The 14,616-nt window shown below is 51.9% G+C and overlaps 1 protein-coding gene and 1 long non-coding RNA gene across 2 annotated transcripts; one reads left to right on the forward strand and one right to left on the reverse strand.

Annotated features, from left to right (window-relative positions):
• Positions 1-308: 308 nt before the first annotated feature.
• Positions 309-5,379, reverse strand: LOC107980070. The gene is made up of 2 exons (XR_003485973.2): positions 4,808-5,379; positions 309-4,073 (listed from the first exon to the last, which is right to left on the reverse strand). It is a non-coding gene; the product is annotated as an uncharacterized LOC107980070 (long non-coding RNA).
• Positions 5,380-10,452: 5,073 nt separating this feature from the next.
• On the forward strand, positions 10,453-14,056 carry Irf2bpl (interferon regulatory factor 2 binding protein like). The gene is given in 2 exon segments (XM_027418595.2): positions 10,453-11,550; positions 11,552-14,056. Coding segments are annotated over 2 exon segments (2,352 nt in total). The 5' UTR covers positions 10,453-10,840; the 3' UTR covers positions 13,194-14,056.
• Positions 14,057-14,616: the final 560 nt, after the last annotated feature.

The raw sequence follows: 14,616 nt of genomic DNA on the forward strand, positions 1-14,616 counted from the left end.
TGTCCTGTGTCACCAGTGCAGACTGTACAATGAGAACCAGAACACCGGCTGCCCACGATCAGGCTTTTCTCAATAATGGGGGTTTAGGGTGGGTTCAGACACGGACAGCGGTGCAGCCGTTGTACCTGCCATAACCCCATAACCGCTGAATGGGAACACATAGTGTATGTGCCTTTCAACCTTTAAAAAAAAAAAGTACATTAATAAAAATAAAAAAGCAGCTTCAGAATCAGGGACACCCTAAGTACTGGGTGCGGTAGGGAATGGGGGTGGGGGTCGCTAGGTGGATAGATGGCTTGGAGCTTCATGGGGTGGGGTGGGGTGGGGGGAGTCTTGGAAACGGAATACAAAATGTCCACATCTAGCTTTTCTAAGCCGTGGGGAAGGGGATTGTTACTGAGTGCTCAACTGTTTCTGGAGCTTTCTTCCATCTCTCAGATGTCACCATTAAAGCTCAGAAGCCAGAGGTGGGGAGGGAATTGGGAGGCGGGTTTTCAATGCAAAGTTTACCAGATAACTTTTGACCATGCACACCACCTAAGAGCACCCAGAGCACCCGGGCTTCTACTGGCAGAAAGTGGAAACTGGCACCATTTTCACTGTGCTAATTTTTTTTTCTTTACATGAAAATCTACACTGAGATCAAGGGCTTGGGCTTTATTTCCTTCACAAATAGAACAAAAATTGTCTGCCGCTTAGGCGGTTGGATAGAGTTCAGGAAAACTATGTCTGGCATTAATTCCAAAGTGGAGGTTTTGGTTCAAGTGAGGCCCATTAATTTCAGTAAACTGTTTTCACTAGTCCAGACCCTGCTGTGCGAGGACTATTTATTACCTTTTGCTAACCTGATGTCTGCTGAGTTGCAAAGCAAAGGGGAGGGGAAGCCTGGGGTGGAGATATCTCTATCTTGGATCAAATGGGTTTGCACCTTCCCTTAGGGGGTCATGTTTAATAGTGAGTTTTCTATCCCTTCCTTTTCTTTATCAGAGCTTTTAAAAAATCCATCTTGCAATGAATTACAGAAAAGCAAATCCGATGGAGAGGATCTGGTGAGAGCAAACAGCCATCCCTTCCCCGTTCAGAAGGGCCCCTCCCAGCCACAGAGATGCTTCTGTGCCTGTCCCCTCTTCCAGGCTGCAGGTCCAGGGCAAAGCCCTGACATGATTCACCCTGACGATTGGGTCTAAATCCACCAAGACAGTCAATTTTGGCATTCGTTCTCCCTTAGGAATTTTACTAGCCGTCTGAAAAAAGCACATAAATTATCCCCCCTCTTTTTTCCATGCCTTCTCCTTTATCGCCCCCCCATCACCCCTCCCCAGTCCATCTTGATGTCATTTCAAAGAGAGGGATGAAAAGAAGGGAAAGAAGGGATTTGTCAGGCAGTCCAGTTTGTGAGTGTGTCTTGCCAGGCCCCAACACACACACACACACACACACACACACACACACACACACACACACACACCAGCTGAAAATGTTACTAAGAATTAAAAGCAAGTCAGTACTATGAAAGCATCAAATCCGAAGTTGAAAGAGGGGGACTCAGAGAAAGAGAGGGGGTGGGGTAGCGGAGTGGGAATGAAACACAATTCGGTCCTTTAGGTTGAGAAGGAAAGAGGCGTCAGTAGCCCCATTTGGTCAGCTTGTCAAATGTCAAATTCATTGGTCTTTCCTTTTTAACTACTCCCCCTCTCCCTGCCCCGCCCTAACAGTCAAGTTTGGTGAGGTTCCCAAGTGTGATTAATCTTTGGCAGAGGCCAGAAACAGGAGTAGGCTTCTTGGCTGCCCGTCCTGATAAACAATCTGTTCTTGGGAAGAGTAGGTGAAGGGGGCTGAGGGAGGTAATCTGCGGGCACGGAGGTGGGGGTAGGAGTGAGAGGAGGGGGGACCAACGCGAGGCCCACCCTCCTGGAGGAATGCAAGTGCCCCTCCTCCGGGACCAGTGGTTTAGGGGTGGGTCAGGTTTCCTGCCCTTAAGAATGTAAGTAGACAGTGGTTCCTTTCTTGCTGCCAGTCCCCAATGCCCAGGGCACGTCTCTGGGCCACCGAAGGCTCAAAGGAGGGGAGGAGAACGAAACCCGTGCGCCCCACCGTTTAGGACCATCTGCAAAGCCGTGCTCTAGGCGCTACGACCCCATCCCCCAGCGAGTGTGCGCAGAATCTACTTGCGATAAAGGGAAACCAAGGCAGTGTTAAAGAAAGCCGAGGTGGGGCAGCCGCTGTAGAACTTACTATAAAGCATAACGGGGAAAACCAGACTCTGGCCAAAACAAAAGGAGAGACTATTTGGCTTGGCGGAGTCGGAAGTCGCTGAGATCGAAACTCCGGAGGCAAGAAAGCTGGCTATGAATGTTGCAGCGGGAATACTGTGTGAGCAACCAGGCAGAAATCGGCAATATGTAAAAGTGGGAAGGGGGAGAGAGTGGGCGGAAAGGCAAATCAGTGTCTAGAAGGCTTTGCACGGCTGGGAAATGTCACCAAGGAGAGCGCAATGGCACCGAATAAAAGATGAATGATAGGCTACCTTTTGGAAAACGAATATAAAAATAAGAAGAAAGGTGAGAAGTCCGCCTCTTCGCTGAAAAGCAGATCCATTCCTCACCGATTGCCTTCCAGCCCCAACATACAGGCAGCTCGATTTCCTTTGGACTTAATTACATGAAAATGCTGAACAAAACTTGTAATTACACCCTTAGTCCCTGCCACTCAGGCCCTGCACACTTCCTGCCTAGTTTTGTTTTATAAAGAGGAGTCATTGCCTCTTTCTTTCCAAATTGGCCAAAACAACAACAAAAAAAGTAAAGGCACCAAATAAATCTCTAACAGCTTTGAGTCTTCATAGTCATTCCCCAACACACACACACACACACACACACACACACACACACACACACCAGGAATCCGGGAGGGGAAATCATCTCCCTAGGAGAGCCCAGAAGGAAGGACCCAACTATGCTATTGTCTTGCTCTGACTCCAGGGCTGAGAGACAGTTACTGCTTAGATTGTCACTCCAACACAGAGGTGCTAGGCTGGTCACCCAGAGGAAACCTTCCAAGGACCAGACAAAGAGTGTGGACAGGGTGTATGTAGCATTAGGCTTGGCTTTCCTCTTGCTCCTGGAAGGGTTCAGTGCTGCAAGAGATCGGGGTCAGGACTGGCCTCTTTTACAGCCCTGCATCACAGAAGGGATCTTACAAGGAGGCTCTGCAGGAAGAGTGTGATTTAAGATGGACATTTGACAGGTGAGAAGCCAGAGCTCAAGAGAAGAAACAGATTGCCTCGGAGTCAGGCATGCTGCTGCAGGGAGTCTTGAACAAGCACTGCTGCCTCTTAAGGCTTTGGGGGCTAACTGCATCAGGAAACTAGGACACCTAGGAGAAAATGGAAGCGGTTCCATTCTGGGCTGGACCCATTCTGGCTTATTTTCATCTTCAGATTCCCAGCACTGAGACAGAAAGTGCTAAGAACCAGGCCTGATCAATCCATAGCCACTGTGGAAAATGAGGCAGAAAGACCACAGGGTCGAAACCTATTTGGGCTACAGGATGAGTTCAAGGCCTGGCTGGACAACTTCTCAGGAGCCAGTGTAAAAATAGAAAGGGAGCTAGGGATGTAGCTCAGAGATAGAGCACTGCTTAGCATGCTCCAGGCCCCAGGTTCTACCCTCAGCCAGAGGCTGGGTAGTGCTCTCTAGGTAAATATGTCAAAACCCTCTAGGCCATGGGACAGCCAAGTTTCAGCACACTTGGGTAAAAACAGATGATAACTTCTAGGTCTAGAAAGAGGCCTTTTCTATTATAAAAATCCATGCCCCTTGTTTTCCTCCTTCGCCTACATGGTTCACTGGGCTCTTCTTCAACCCCTTTTCCTTTCAGTGCTGGATATCCAGACTCAGGGCTTTGCATGTGCTAGGCAAGGCTTCATCTCTCAGCTGCATTCCTTAGTCCCAGATGTGTACATTTCAAAAATGTCTTAAGGGCAACTGGAGATGCTTCTTCATCCTTTCAGCAAGAACCGGTACTTCAGATTTCCCTCTGTCACCTCTACCTGGGTCCAGGGCACAGAAAACCTGGAGAAGTAAAAGAAAGGTGTTTGGGGATTGCCCAACAGTGGCTACTCTGTTTTTCTCAGAGCTTGATAATGACTGATTTTTAACTCCCACACAACTGGTGCTGATTTATACACAACCTTGTAGCCTACTGGGACAGTTGTGGCATTAACCTGTAAATTCCTGTGGGCAGAGAGTTTTACCTTCTTGTTTCGGTTTCTTGGTAGCATCTGGAACCCCTAAAGGGCTAGAAGCCTGTAGGGTGAAAGTGAATGCCAGTTTTACAGCACACAAAGCCTGGTTTTTTTTTTTTTTTTTTTTTTTTTTTTTTTGCTAACTCTGGACCACCTTTGGCCCAGCTTTCCTCACCTGCACAAAAGGCTGATGAAAGTAACACCTACCTCACAGGCACTCGTGAGGCTTGGTGAGATAATGTCTGGAAATGCAATGCACTTTGGAACCCTTGACAAATGTCGGGTTTTGTTAATAATCGCTTACATTTTATTAAACATATTATAATGCATTGTCATCCACATAGACCATCAAACTAGCAAAGGAAACCTGAAGCGCAAATGATTTGCTCAAGGTCAGCCAAAGTCCAAGGTGAACAGCATAATATAAATATGTACCCAATACCCGTGTCTCTGTCTCTCTCTTTAGAGGTTGAAGTGCTCAGCACAGACAAGCCAAAATATTCGAAATTCTAGCCCAAGGACCCAAATCAAGGCAAGAAGGGATGGCTACCTTGTACCAACCTTGACCCAGGAATGGCGAGGACCTGGGAGGAGCTTCCTGCTCTGTGACCACACCTTCTGACTTCCCTAGCAGTAAAGTACCAGAGGCAGTGGGTCTCAGGGACTGCCTTGTGGAAATCCCCTGATTACTGTAGACTGGCTGGGAACCTCCCTTTGAGGCCCAAGCTCACATATGAGTGGAGGGTTAGAGATAGGCACACCTATGGTCTTCACGGCCACCGGCCACCTCAACGTGGCCCCGCCTACTCCAAGCCTTCCTCCGGTTCTAGCTACTTGTTGAGGATTTGAATATTTGTCCCAACTGAATCAATAGCACTCTTGTCTGGCTCTTCCACCACTTTTTCCCCTAGGGCCGTTTCCCTGGACAGCTCATTCCAGGCTTTTTAGGGGAGCAGGGAGAAAACACACACACACACACACACACACACACACACACACCAGCTTTTGCTGAGGCAATGCTGGGCTACACACACACACACACACACACACACACACACACACACACACACACACACACACACACACACACACCAGCTTTTGCTGAGGCAATGCTGGGCTCCACCCCCCCCACACACACACACCAGCTTTTCCTGAGGCAATGCTGGGCTCCCCCATGCCCTGGCACGCTGGTAAGAGGATGTCGGGAGGCAGGAACTAGACTCCACTACCCCCACTCCTGCGCCTTTCTTCCCCTCCCTGATCTCCGCCCCTCCAGGAAGAAAACAGCCAGAGACCGGATCGTTCTTTCCGCCACTGTGCCAACCCCAACCATTATGCCCGCCCTCCCTTGCCTTCTCCCCAGTTTCGCTCAGAGCGCCCGCCTTGCCCATGCGCCCGAGGCTGGGCAGGTCTTGGCGAGCGGTGTAAGTTCAGCTCCCCAGGGCTTCTCGGCGGCGAATCACGTTGTTCCTGGGATTTCATGCTCTAGTGGCTCTTGTGTAACCCTATGCCCTGGCCTAACTCAATACTTTTTTTTTTTTTTTTTAAAATACCAGGATTAATCCTTTAGGGAAAGACAAATACTTCCGCCACAGATCCGACCAGGGAGTAAATGTGTAAATCACCCAGCAGCCTCCAGCTCCCATGGCCCCTTTGCTCGGGTCTGCAAGGCACAGTAACCTGCAGCACCCCTGGGGTTCCTAGTGCCAGACGATCCCAGGCCTCCATAAGGCCAAAGGAGGGGCCCAACCCACACGTTTGTTTTCATCTACTTTTAAGCGGCTCCCGCAGGCCAAAGAACAGGGACCTGCTTACTGCCCGGCTGTGTTACCAAAAAAGGCTTTTCTCTCTGCGGAGCGCTTGGCGGCGCGCGTTGCAGCGGGGTGACGCGAGGTTCAGCTTCGGCCTGGAGAGCCAGCAGGCCAAGAGCACCCCTGCCCCCGTTCCATTTCGGTTCCAAACTGCTGGGGCTGTTGAGGGCGGGCGGGAGTCGCTGAGATGCATAGAAAGAAGTGCCTAAGATCCTGGCAACCTTCACAACCCTAACACTGGGCCGTGTTGCTCAGGAAAGGCCAAGTGGAAAGCTGACCTTTTGCTCCAGTTTAGAACAGTGTTCTCTGAAGATGCTATGGCAGATGGCTAGCTGAGGAGAAACAGGGCTATTAAGACAGGACTTCGATTTGTGGGGTTAGGGCTAGCATTTTGTAGCTTGCTCTGCTAGTCTCTGCAACTGGTGCACCCCAGAACATAGCACCAGAGTTCTGTTATCTCTGCTCCCCTACCTCTCACCTCCCTGATCAGTTCTTCCCAGGAGATCACAGCATTGCTGCAGGGGCAGAGGAATGTATCTCCAAACATTGGAGTTGTCACCTCCCCAGTCACTGATGCATCCCCAAAAAGGGCCTTCTGAGACAAGCAGTTAAAAACCAATTTATCACCGAGAACGATAGTGATTCTTTTTGAGGAGGTATAGAGAGTTACTATTTTTAAATAAAAGGATTATGAGACTGTGGGCTGTAATGGGATTCTGTTTAAATGCATACTGATGGCTAAGCTCGCTATGTTCGGAGATAACCGTGTGTGTGTGTGTGTGTGTGTGTGTGTGTGTGTGTGTGTGAGAGAGAGAGAGAGAGAGAGAGAGAGAGAGAGAGAGAGAGAGAGAGAGTGTGTGTGTGTGTGTGTGTGTGTTTAGTAAAAGTGAAGACAGAGACAAGGAGATGGTACACTGTGGCAATGGAACTCAACTTGCTTTCTCTACCTGCCTGGCTGGAGGTTTATGGCTAAGCTGCTATTCCTAAAGTATTTTTGGTTTGGTTTGGTTGTTTGGTTTTTAAAGACATAGTTGCTCTGTGTAACAGCCCTGGCTGTCATGGAACTCACTATTTAAACCAGGCCGGCCTTGAACTCACAGAGATCTGCCTGCCTCTACATCCCAAGTGCTGGGATCAAAGGTGGGTGCCACCACCACCCAGCGCAGTTTTGGTTTAATAACAAGAAAAATAGTGGAAATAAATGGGACATCCAGCCAAGCCAAAGTTCAGGAGTCCCAGGCTGGTAGGGATTGTTGAGCCCTGTGTTGTGACTCACTCAAGGGTGGCTGTGGCACGAAGAAGGCTGAAGTCCAAGGGTAAGGAAGCACTCCCTGAGAGGCTCTATGCACATGACTCTGCCCCACGCCAGCTAGCCTGCCAGGCAAAGTCTATTATTGCCCTACAGCACACAGTGAGCTCGCTGTTTTTGCAAAACCAGAAACTGGGTTGCTCTGAGATGAAAGAGAGGCTCCCTATGGGCTTCCTCTTCCTCCCTTTCTCCATATCCTTACAAGCTCTACTTTCCTTTGCATTTGGAACCCAGAACGGAAGGTCTAGATGCTAGGAAATGCTGACTAGCATCGGGAGATCAAATGTCAAAATAAAAGTATTTCTTGTTGCTTCAACTGACTGTAACAGTGATCATAAATAATGATCATAATGCCTCATGAACTTTAATACTTTCACAGGGAAGCCAGTGACAGTTTCAATATCATTATCAATACTAGTATCCAACACTGGCAGCTTCTGGGGAATGCAATAATGTGCTCTCCATACTGTATGGTACATGTATGCTTCACTCTGCAGCAGTGTTGCTTGACAGCTTCTCTATGTGGAAGAATTCAGTGGTACAGTCCAGAGGGGGATTCGAGGGGCTCATTATGAATGTGCATTTACACAGCACTTTATATACAAGTTATATGCAACAAAGAACGGGGTGCTAGTGGGAAATGTGAGCACCCTACACCATCCCTGGCAGTCTTAGCTTGTGTGCACTGCGTCTCAAATCAAATTTACTGGATTTAGATTCCAGGCCAGCTGCAGCAGCTGTAGACAAGTTATTTCAACCTCTTTATTTTCCTAGTCTGCAAAATGGAATAGAATATACTTTGTAGAAAACATTAAGGGTTTAGTAATGTTAAAATACAGCTTCATGTTATGTCTCTACATTGTAATGAAAATAATACTAAGGTTGATACAAAGGAACCACTTGTCCAGTACCTATCCCAGAGTCACTTGTCACGGATGACAAGAAACAAGCTGAAATCTTCAACAACCCATCAAGCTGGGGGAGATAAATCCATTTTGCAGAAGAAAAAGAGATGATACAAATAGAGCTCAAGGTTACAAAGCCAGTAGTAATAGTGAGGAAATTCCAACCCTGTAGGCAGAACCCAGCCCTATCAAATCACCTCCCCTCCACCAGCCTTCCACAGGGATTATCCTAATTTACATAAGAAAAAGGCAAACCTAATAAATAGGAGAATCAGCTGAAATGCCCCAGCCAGAGCTAAGACCAACCCTATCTGTTTCTACAATGAGCAATAATGATGAGCAGTGATCTTACACGGGAGAAGAAACCGTGACCTCCCAGAGCGTACTGGGGCAGTGTGGAATTAAATCACAGCACGCCGGAGGAACTTTCAAAACTGCCTATGCTTTATTTATTTATGGTTCTAAGGATTGAGTTCGGAGCCTCGGTCATCCTGAACAAATGCTCCCTCGCTGAGCTACGATCCTAGCTCTAGCAATCAGTATTATTAAATGCTGCCCCGTTTTATGAAACCCAGAAAAACCACTCACCTGTTTGGCAAATTCTTCACTCCCCATTCCCTGCCTCAAGTGCGGCTGTATGCAGCCAGTTGACTGTTTTCCTCAAGGCCTCAGAATGCTCATAGCTCACAGCCAAAAAACTTTATATAGAGTTTGGCCAAGGGGAGGGGTGGCTCATTTAGTACCATCCTCGAAACTCCGACTGATTCTCAGGCCAGGTCACAAAAACAAATCTAAAAGGTAATTTCTGGAAGATTGGAGAAGGGCTAATTCTGCAGGTGTTTGAGCACCACTGGTGGCAAGGAATGTAACATTAATGGGGGAGGGAGCTCTCATCACAGATGAAATAGGTAATACCTTATATGAAATTTAATTTTACTGCCTAGGGTTTGGGGGGTGGGGAACGGGAATCGGAAACAACACTCGTGGCTCTAAATTTTTTTTTTTTAAATTGGGAAAGCCAGGCAGGAAAAGGAAAGGTCATTGTCTGTATACACACACACACACACACACACACACACACACACAGACACACACACACAGAGACAGACACACACACACAGAGACACAGACAGACACAGACACACACACAGACACACACACACAGACACACAGACACACACACACACAGACACACACACACAGACACACAGACAGACAACAGACAGACACACACACACACAGACACACACACACACACACACACACACACACACACACACACACACACACACACACACACACACACACACACACACACACACACACACACACACACACACACACACACACACACACACACACACACACACACACACACACACACACACACACACACACACACACACACACAGAGGCGCGCGCCAGCCCAGGGCTTGCAGCATTAGCTCGCCGGGCCTCAGCTGTGGTACACACACAGCCGAGGGGGGGAAGGGAGGGGAAGGCGGAGGCGCGGAGGAGGGGCCGACAGGGAGGAATCTGGGCATCCTGCCGCGCATGCGCCTTTCGCGAGCAACAAGTGGGCTCCACAGACAGAGGAAGTGTAAAGGGGGGGTGGGGGACTGGTGCAGAGCATGGCGGTGACGTCAGCGCTCCGCCCGGGCGGCATCCCGCGCGGCCAAGCCGGGGACAGCGCGAGCCGCAGCCCGAGCAGGAGCGCTGAGACGCGCCTCCGGAACGTAGAGTAACAATCACAACCCCACATTCCAGGCGAGCGCGAGCGGGAAGGGATGCGACCCGGGTGGAGGCGCCGAGCGAGCGCCGTGCAGCCAACGTGAGCGCCGCCAGCCTCTGTGGCCGGAGAGCTGGCCAGGCCAGGGGGCGGTGGGAGCCTGCGTGCGTGCGCTCCTCTCTCTGCTCTCGTGTGTCTTGGAAACGGTGGCCGCGGCTGCTCCCTCCGGCGTGCAAACCCAGGCGCCGCCAGCGCAACGGCCGACGCTGCGAAGGGGAAACTCTTCCTCTTGGCGGCCACCTCCTCCCCCGGCCCTCCCGGGGAATCAGCGGCTTCAGCAAGATTGGACCTGGGCACCGGGTGGCACAGCTCTCTAACCCTCTCCCCGGGGCGCCTGGCGTAGAGAGGACTCAGATCGTAGGGGGACCACCCCCTCCTTCGCGCTTCCACGCTTCAATCACTCCGGGGAGGGGGCCAAAAGGCCACTGGCGGCCGGCCCCGGACACCCTAGCCCCCTCCCCCCAGGCCCGGAGCTTCCAGCCCTGATCCGCCGCGCCAGGAAGAAGGCTCCCGGCGCTCTTCTCCAGACCAGACAGTCGCAGTAGGAGGTGGGGGCGAGCAGCGTGCAGGACCCGTCGACCGCCCGGGCGGTGGAGCCCCCACGGAGAGGCGCTGCGCCGGCCCTGGAGACTCGCTCTCCCTCCAGCCCCTGGGGCAGAACTTTCTCGCCCCCCTCCCCTCAGCCGGACTCATTCCTAAGCCAGCCAGCCAGTCCTCCAGGTGGAGAAGGCACCACAGAGACAGCCCGGGAGGGGGCCTACCTTCCCCGAGGCTGGCATCATGTCGGCGGCGCAGGTGTCCTCGTCCCGAAGACAGTCTTGCTACCTGTGCGACCTGCCTCGCATGCCCTGGGCCATGATCTGGGACTTCTCCGAGCCCGTCTGCCGCGGTTGCGTCAATTACGAAGGCGCCGACCGCATAGAATTCGTGATCGAGACCGCACGCCAGCTGAAGCGGGCTCACGGCTGCTTCCAGGACGGCCGCTCCCCCGGGCCGCCGCCGCCCGTTGGGGTCAAGACAGTGGCCTTGTCCGCCAAGGAAGCGGCGGCGGCAGCAGCTGCCGCCGCGCAACAGCAGCAACAGCAGCAGCAACAACAACAGCAGCAACAGCAGCAGCAGCAGCAGCAGCAGCAGCTTAACCACGTCGATGGCTCTACTAAGCCTGCAGTGTTGGCCGCCCCGTCCGGCCTGGAACGCTACGGCCTGAGCGCAGCGGCCGCCGCTGCCGCCGCCGCCGCGGTGGAACAACGCAGCCGTTTTGAGTATCCGCCGCCCCCGGTGAGTCTGGGGAGCAGCAGCCACGCCGCCCGGCTGCCCAACGGCCTGGGAGGTCCTAACGGCTTTCCTAAGCCCGCACCAGAGGAGGGCCCCCCGGAGCTGAACCGCCAGAGCCCCAACTCATCCTCGGCGGCAACATCGGTGGCTTCTCGGCGCGGGACACATAGTGGGCTGGTGACCGGGCTCCCTAACCCGGGGGGTGGGGGGGACCCAGCTCACGGTGCCCCCAAACCTATTACCGCAGACGCTGCTTAACGGCCCGGCCAGCGCTGCGGTGCTGCCTCCGCCCCACGGTTTGGGGGGCAGCCGAGGACCCCCGACTCCAGCGCCTCCCGGTGCTCCCGGGGGGCCCGCCTGCCTCGGGGCTGCCCCGGGTGTGTCGGCCACTGTATCCTCCGCGCCGTCTTCGACCTCGTCGACGGTGGCAGAGGTGGGCGTGGGTGCCGGGGGCAAGAGGCCTGGGTCGGTGTCGAGTACGGACCAGGAGCGTGAGCTAAAGGAGAAGCAGCGCAACGCTGAGGCCTTGGCCGAGCTGAGCGAGAGCCTGCGCAACCGAGCGGAGGAGTGGGCCAACAAGCCCAAGATGGTCCGCGACACGCTGCTCACGCTGGCTGGCTGCACGCCCTACGAGGTGCGCTTCAAGAAGGACCACTCGCTGCTGGGTCGCGTCTTTGCCTTCGACGCCGTCTCCAAGCCCGGCATGGACTACGAGCTGAAGCTGTTCATTGAGTATCCCACGGGCTCCGGCAACGTGTACTCCAGCGCGTCCGGGGTGGCCAAGCAGATGTATCAGGATTGCATGAAAGACTTTGGCCGGGGTCTGTCCTCTGGCTTCAAGTACCTGGAGTACGAGAAGAAGCATGGCTCGGGCGACTGGCGCCTACTTGGGGACCTGCTGCCCGAGGCTGTGCGCTTCTTCAAGGAGGGCGTGCCTGGCGCGGACATGCTGCCCCAGCCCTACATAGATGCCAGCTGTCCCATGCTACCCACGGCGCTGGTGAGTCTCAGCCGTGCCCCCAGTGCACCCCCAGGAACTGGAACCTTGCCGCCAGCGGCGCCCACGGGCCGCGGTGCAGCCGCCAGCCTGCGCAAAAGGAAGGCATCCCCGGAACCGCCGGACTCAGCTGAAAGCGCACTGAAGCTCAGCGAGGAGCAGCAGAGGCAGCAGTGGATGGCAAACCAGAGCGAGGCGCTGAAGCTCACTATGTCCGCGGGGGGCTTTGCGGCTCCAGGGCACGCAGCAGGGGGACCGCCCCCACCCCCTCCACCTCTGGGACCTCATTCCAATAGGACCACCCCGCCGGAATCAGCCCCCCAGAATGGTCCGTCCCCCATGGCCGCACTCATGTCAGTAGCAGACACTTTGGGCACAGCGCATTCGCCCAAGGACGGCAGTTCAGTGCACTCTACCACTGCATCTGCAAGGCGAAACAGCAGCAGCCCGGTGTCGCCCGCCTCCGTGCCGGGGCAGCGTCGCCTGGCATCACGAAATGGGGACCTGAATTTACAGGTGGCGCCCCCGCCGCCTAGCGCCCACCCGGGCATGGACCAAGTGCATCCCCAAAACATTCCGGATTCCCCTATGGCCAACAGCGGACCCCTCTGCTGTACCATTTGCCACGAACGTTTGGAGGACACTCATTTCGTTCAGTGCCCATCCGTCCCTAGCCACAAATTTTGTTTCCCTTGTTCTAGAGAGAGTATCAAAGCCCAGGGGGCTACAGGTGAGGTGTATTGCCCCAGCGGAGAGAAATGCCCCCTAGTCGGGTCTAATGTACCTTGGGCCTTCATGCAGGGTGAAATCGCAACCATCTTAGCTGGGGATGTTAAAGTGAAAAAAGAGAGAGACCCTTGAGCCGCAGGGCAGGGACCTCTTTTGCCCTAGACCACCTCCTCCTCAATCTAGAGGGCCCTTCCCCCCACCTGCCTCCCATTTCCCTTCCCACCAAGATGTAGAATTGTGAATATAACTGCAAAAAGTTAGTCTTATGTATAGACATTATTTCCGTCGTATGTTTCTATATTTTGAAACAGGTATGTAACTTCTTCATTTGAAGGATAAGCTGGTTGTGTTAAGCAGTATAATATTGATTGGATCATTTGCATCATATTCGTTAGCATTTATTTGGTGGCAGAATGTTTGCCTAGGTACAGCATTAATAGCCCTTAGCAACGACTGCTGCTGGTGTGTATTTTTGTAAATGTTATGCACTCTGAAAGGAAAAACACACAAAAGAAAATGATTTTTTTGTTGTTTTTGTTTTGCCAAGGCCAGTGTTGCTGCCTAAAAAAAAAAAAAAAAAAAAAAAAAGAAAGAAAAGAAAAAAAGAAAAAAAAACTGATGCTATAAAATGGTGAAAGCTTCTCTCTAAACAGCCCCAAGTGTTGAAGTCTTCACTTAATTTTGTTCTGTTCTGTTTTGTTTTCCTGTTTTGTTTGCAAAATGGTAAGCGGGGTGTTGGGAGGGGATGGGTGTTTTTTGTTGCAAGTTTGTGAGGGGGAAAATGTTTTGGTTTGTTTCTACTGACCTGAATGTGTTGGATCTTCACGTGTCGTTTTGTTTTGGCTTTATTGATGCACGGATGCTTTTGAACAGTAGAGCGAAAAGCTAGACATGGAGAACTTGCTCTGTTTGTCCTTTATACATTTCTGTAGTTAACAGAACACTGTAATGTGCCTTGGAGCTTAGTAACTTGTAATAAATTCAATTGATATTAATTCTGCCCTGAGTCAGCAAGTTTGTCTTTCTAGGGTTGAGGCCACACCACTCTAAGGGGACAATTGTTAACCTCCTAACCTGGAACCAGGAATCCTGGTTCCTTTGAAGGCTCTCAGAGCTGGCTACCCCACCCCTTGGGTCCCAGACTGTTTATGTTTTACCTCTCCTGTAATCTACAGTTGCTGACTAAGCAATTTTTGTTTACTCTTCAGCATCTTTACCCACCCCCCATATGGGACCCAGCTGCAAAAAGCATTGTCAGGAATGCTTTTTTGGTGTCTTTCCCTGGGGCAATGAGTATATACTGATAGCCAGTGTAGCTGTGATTAACAAGTGGGAACAGCGGGAAATTTAGAGTAAGAAATATTAGGGTGTTTTGCCTCTACACAAAGGGTATGATTTACTGTCATTGCACACTTAAAAAGTGTCTAGCTGGGTTTTGCTCCCTGTGTGTAGCTGGAAATGTGGTCAGCTGGCCTCCTGCTCCTCCTCTCCTCCTCTTCTCCTGCCCCTCCTGCCATGTATGTCTTTCTTGGCTATTCCCATTTCTAATCTGCCA

This window comes from Cricetulus griseus, chromosome 5, assembly GCF_003668045.3.
Source record: "Cricetulus griseus strain 17A/GY chromosome 5, alternate assembly CriGri-PICRH-1.0, whole genome shotgun sequence".
Taxonomy (NCBI): Eukaryota; Metazoa; Chordata; class Mammalia; order Rodentia; family Cricetidae; genus Cricetulus; species Cricetulus griseus.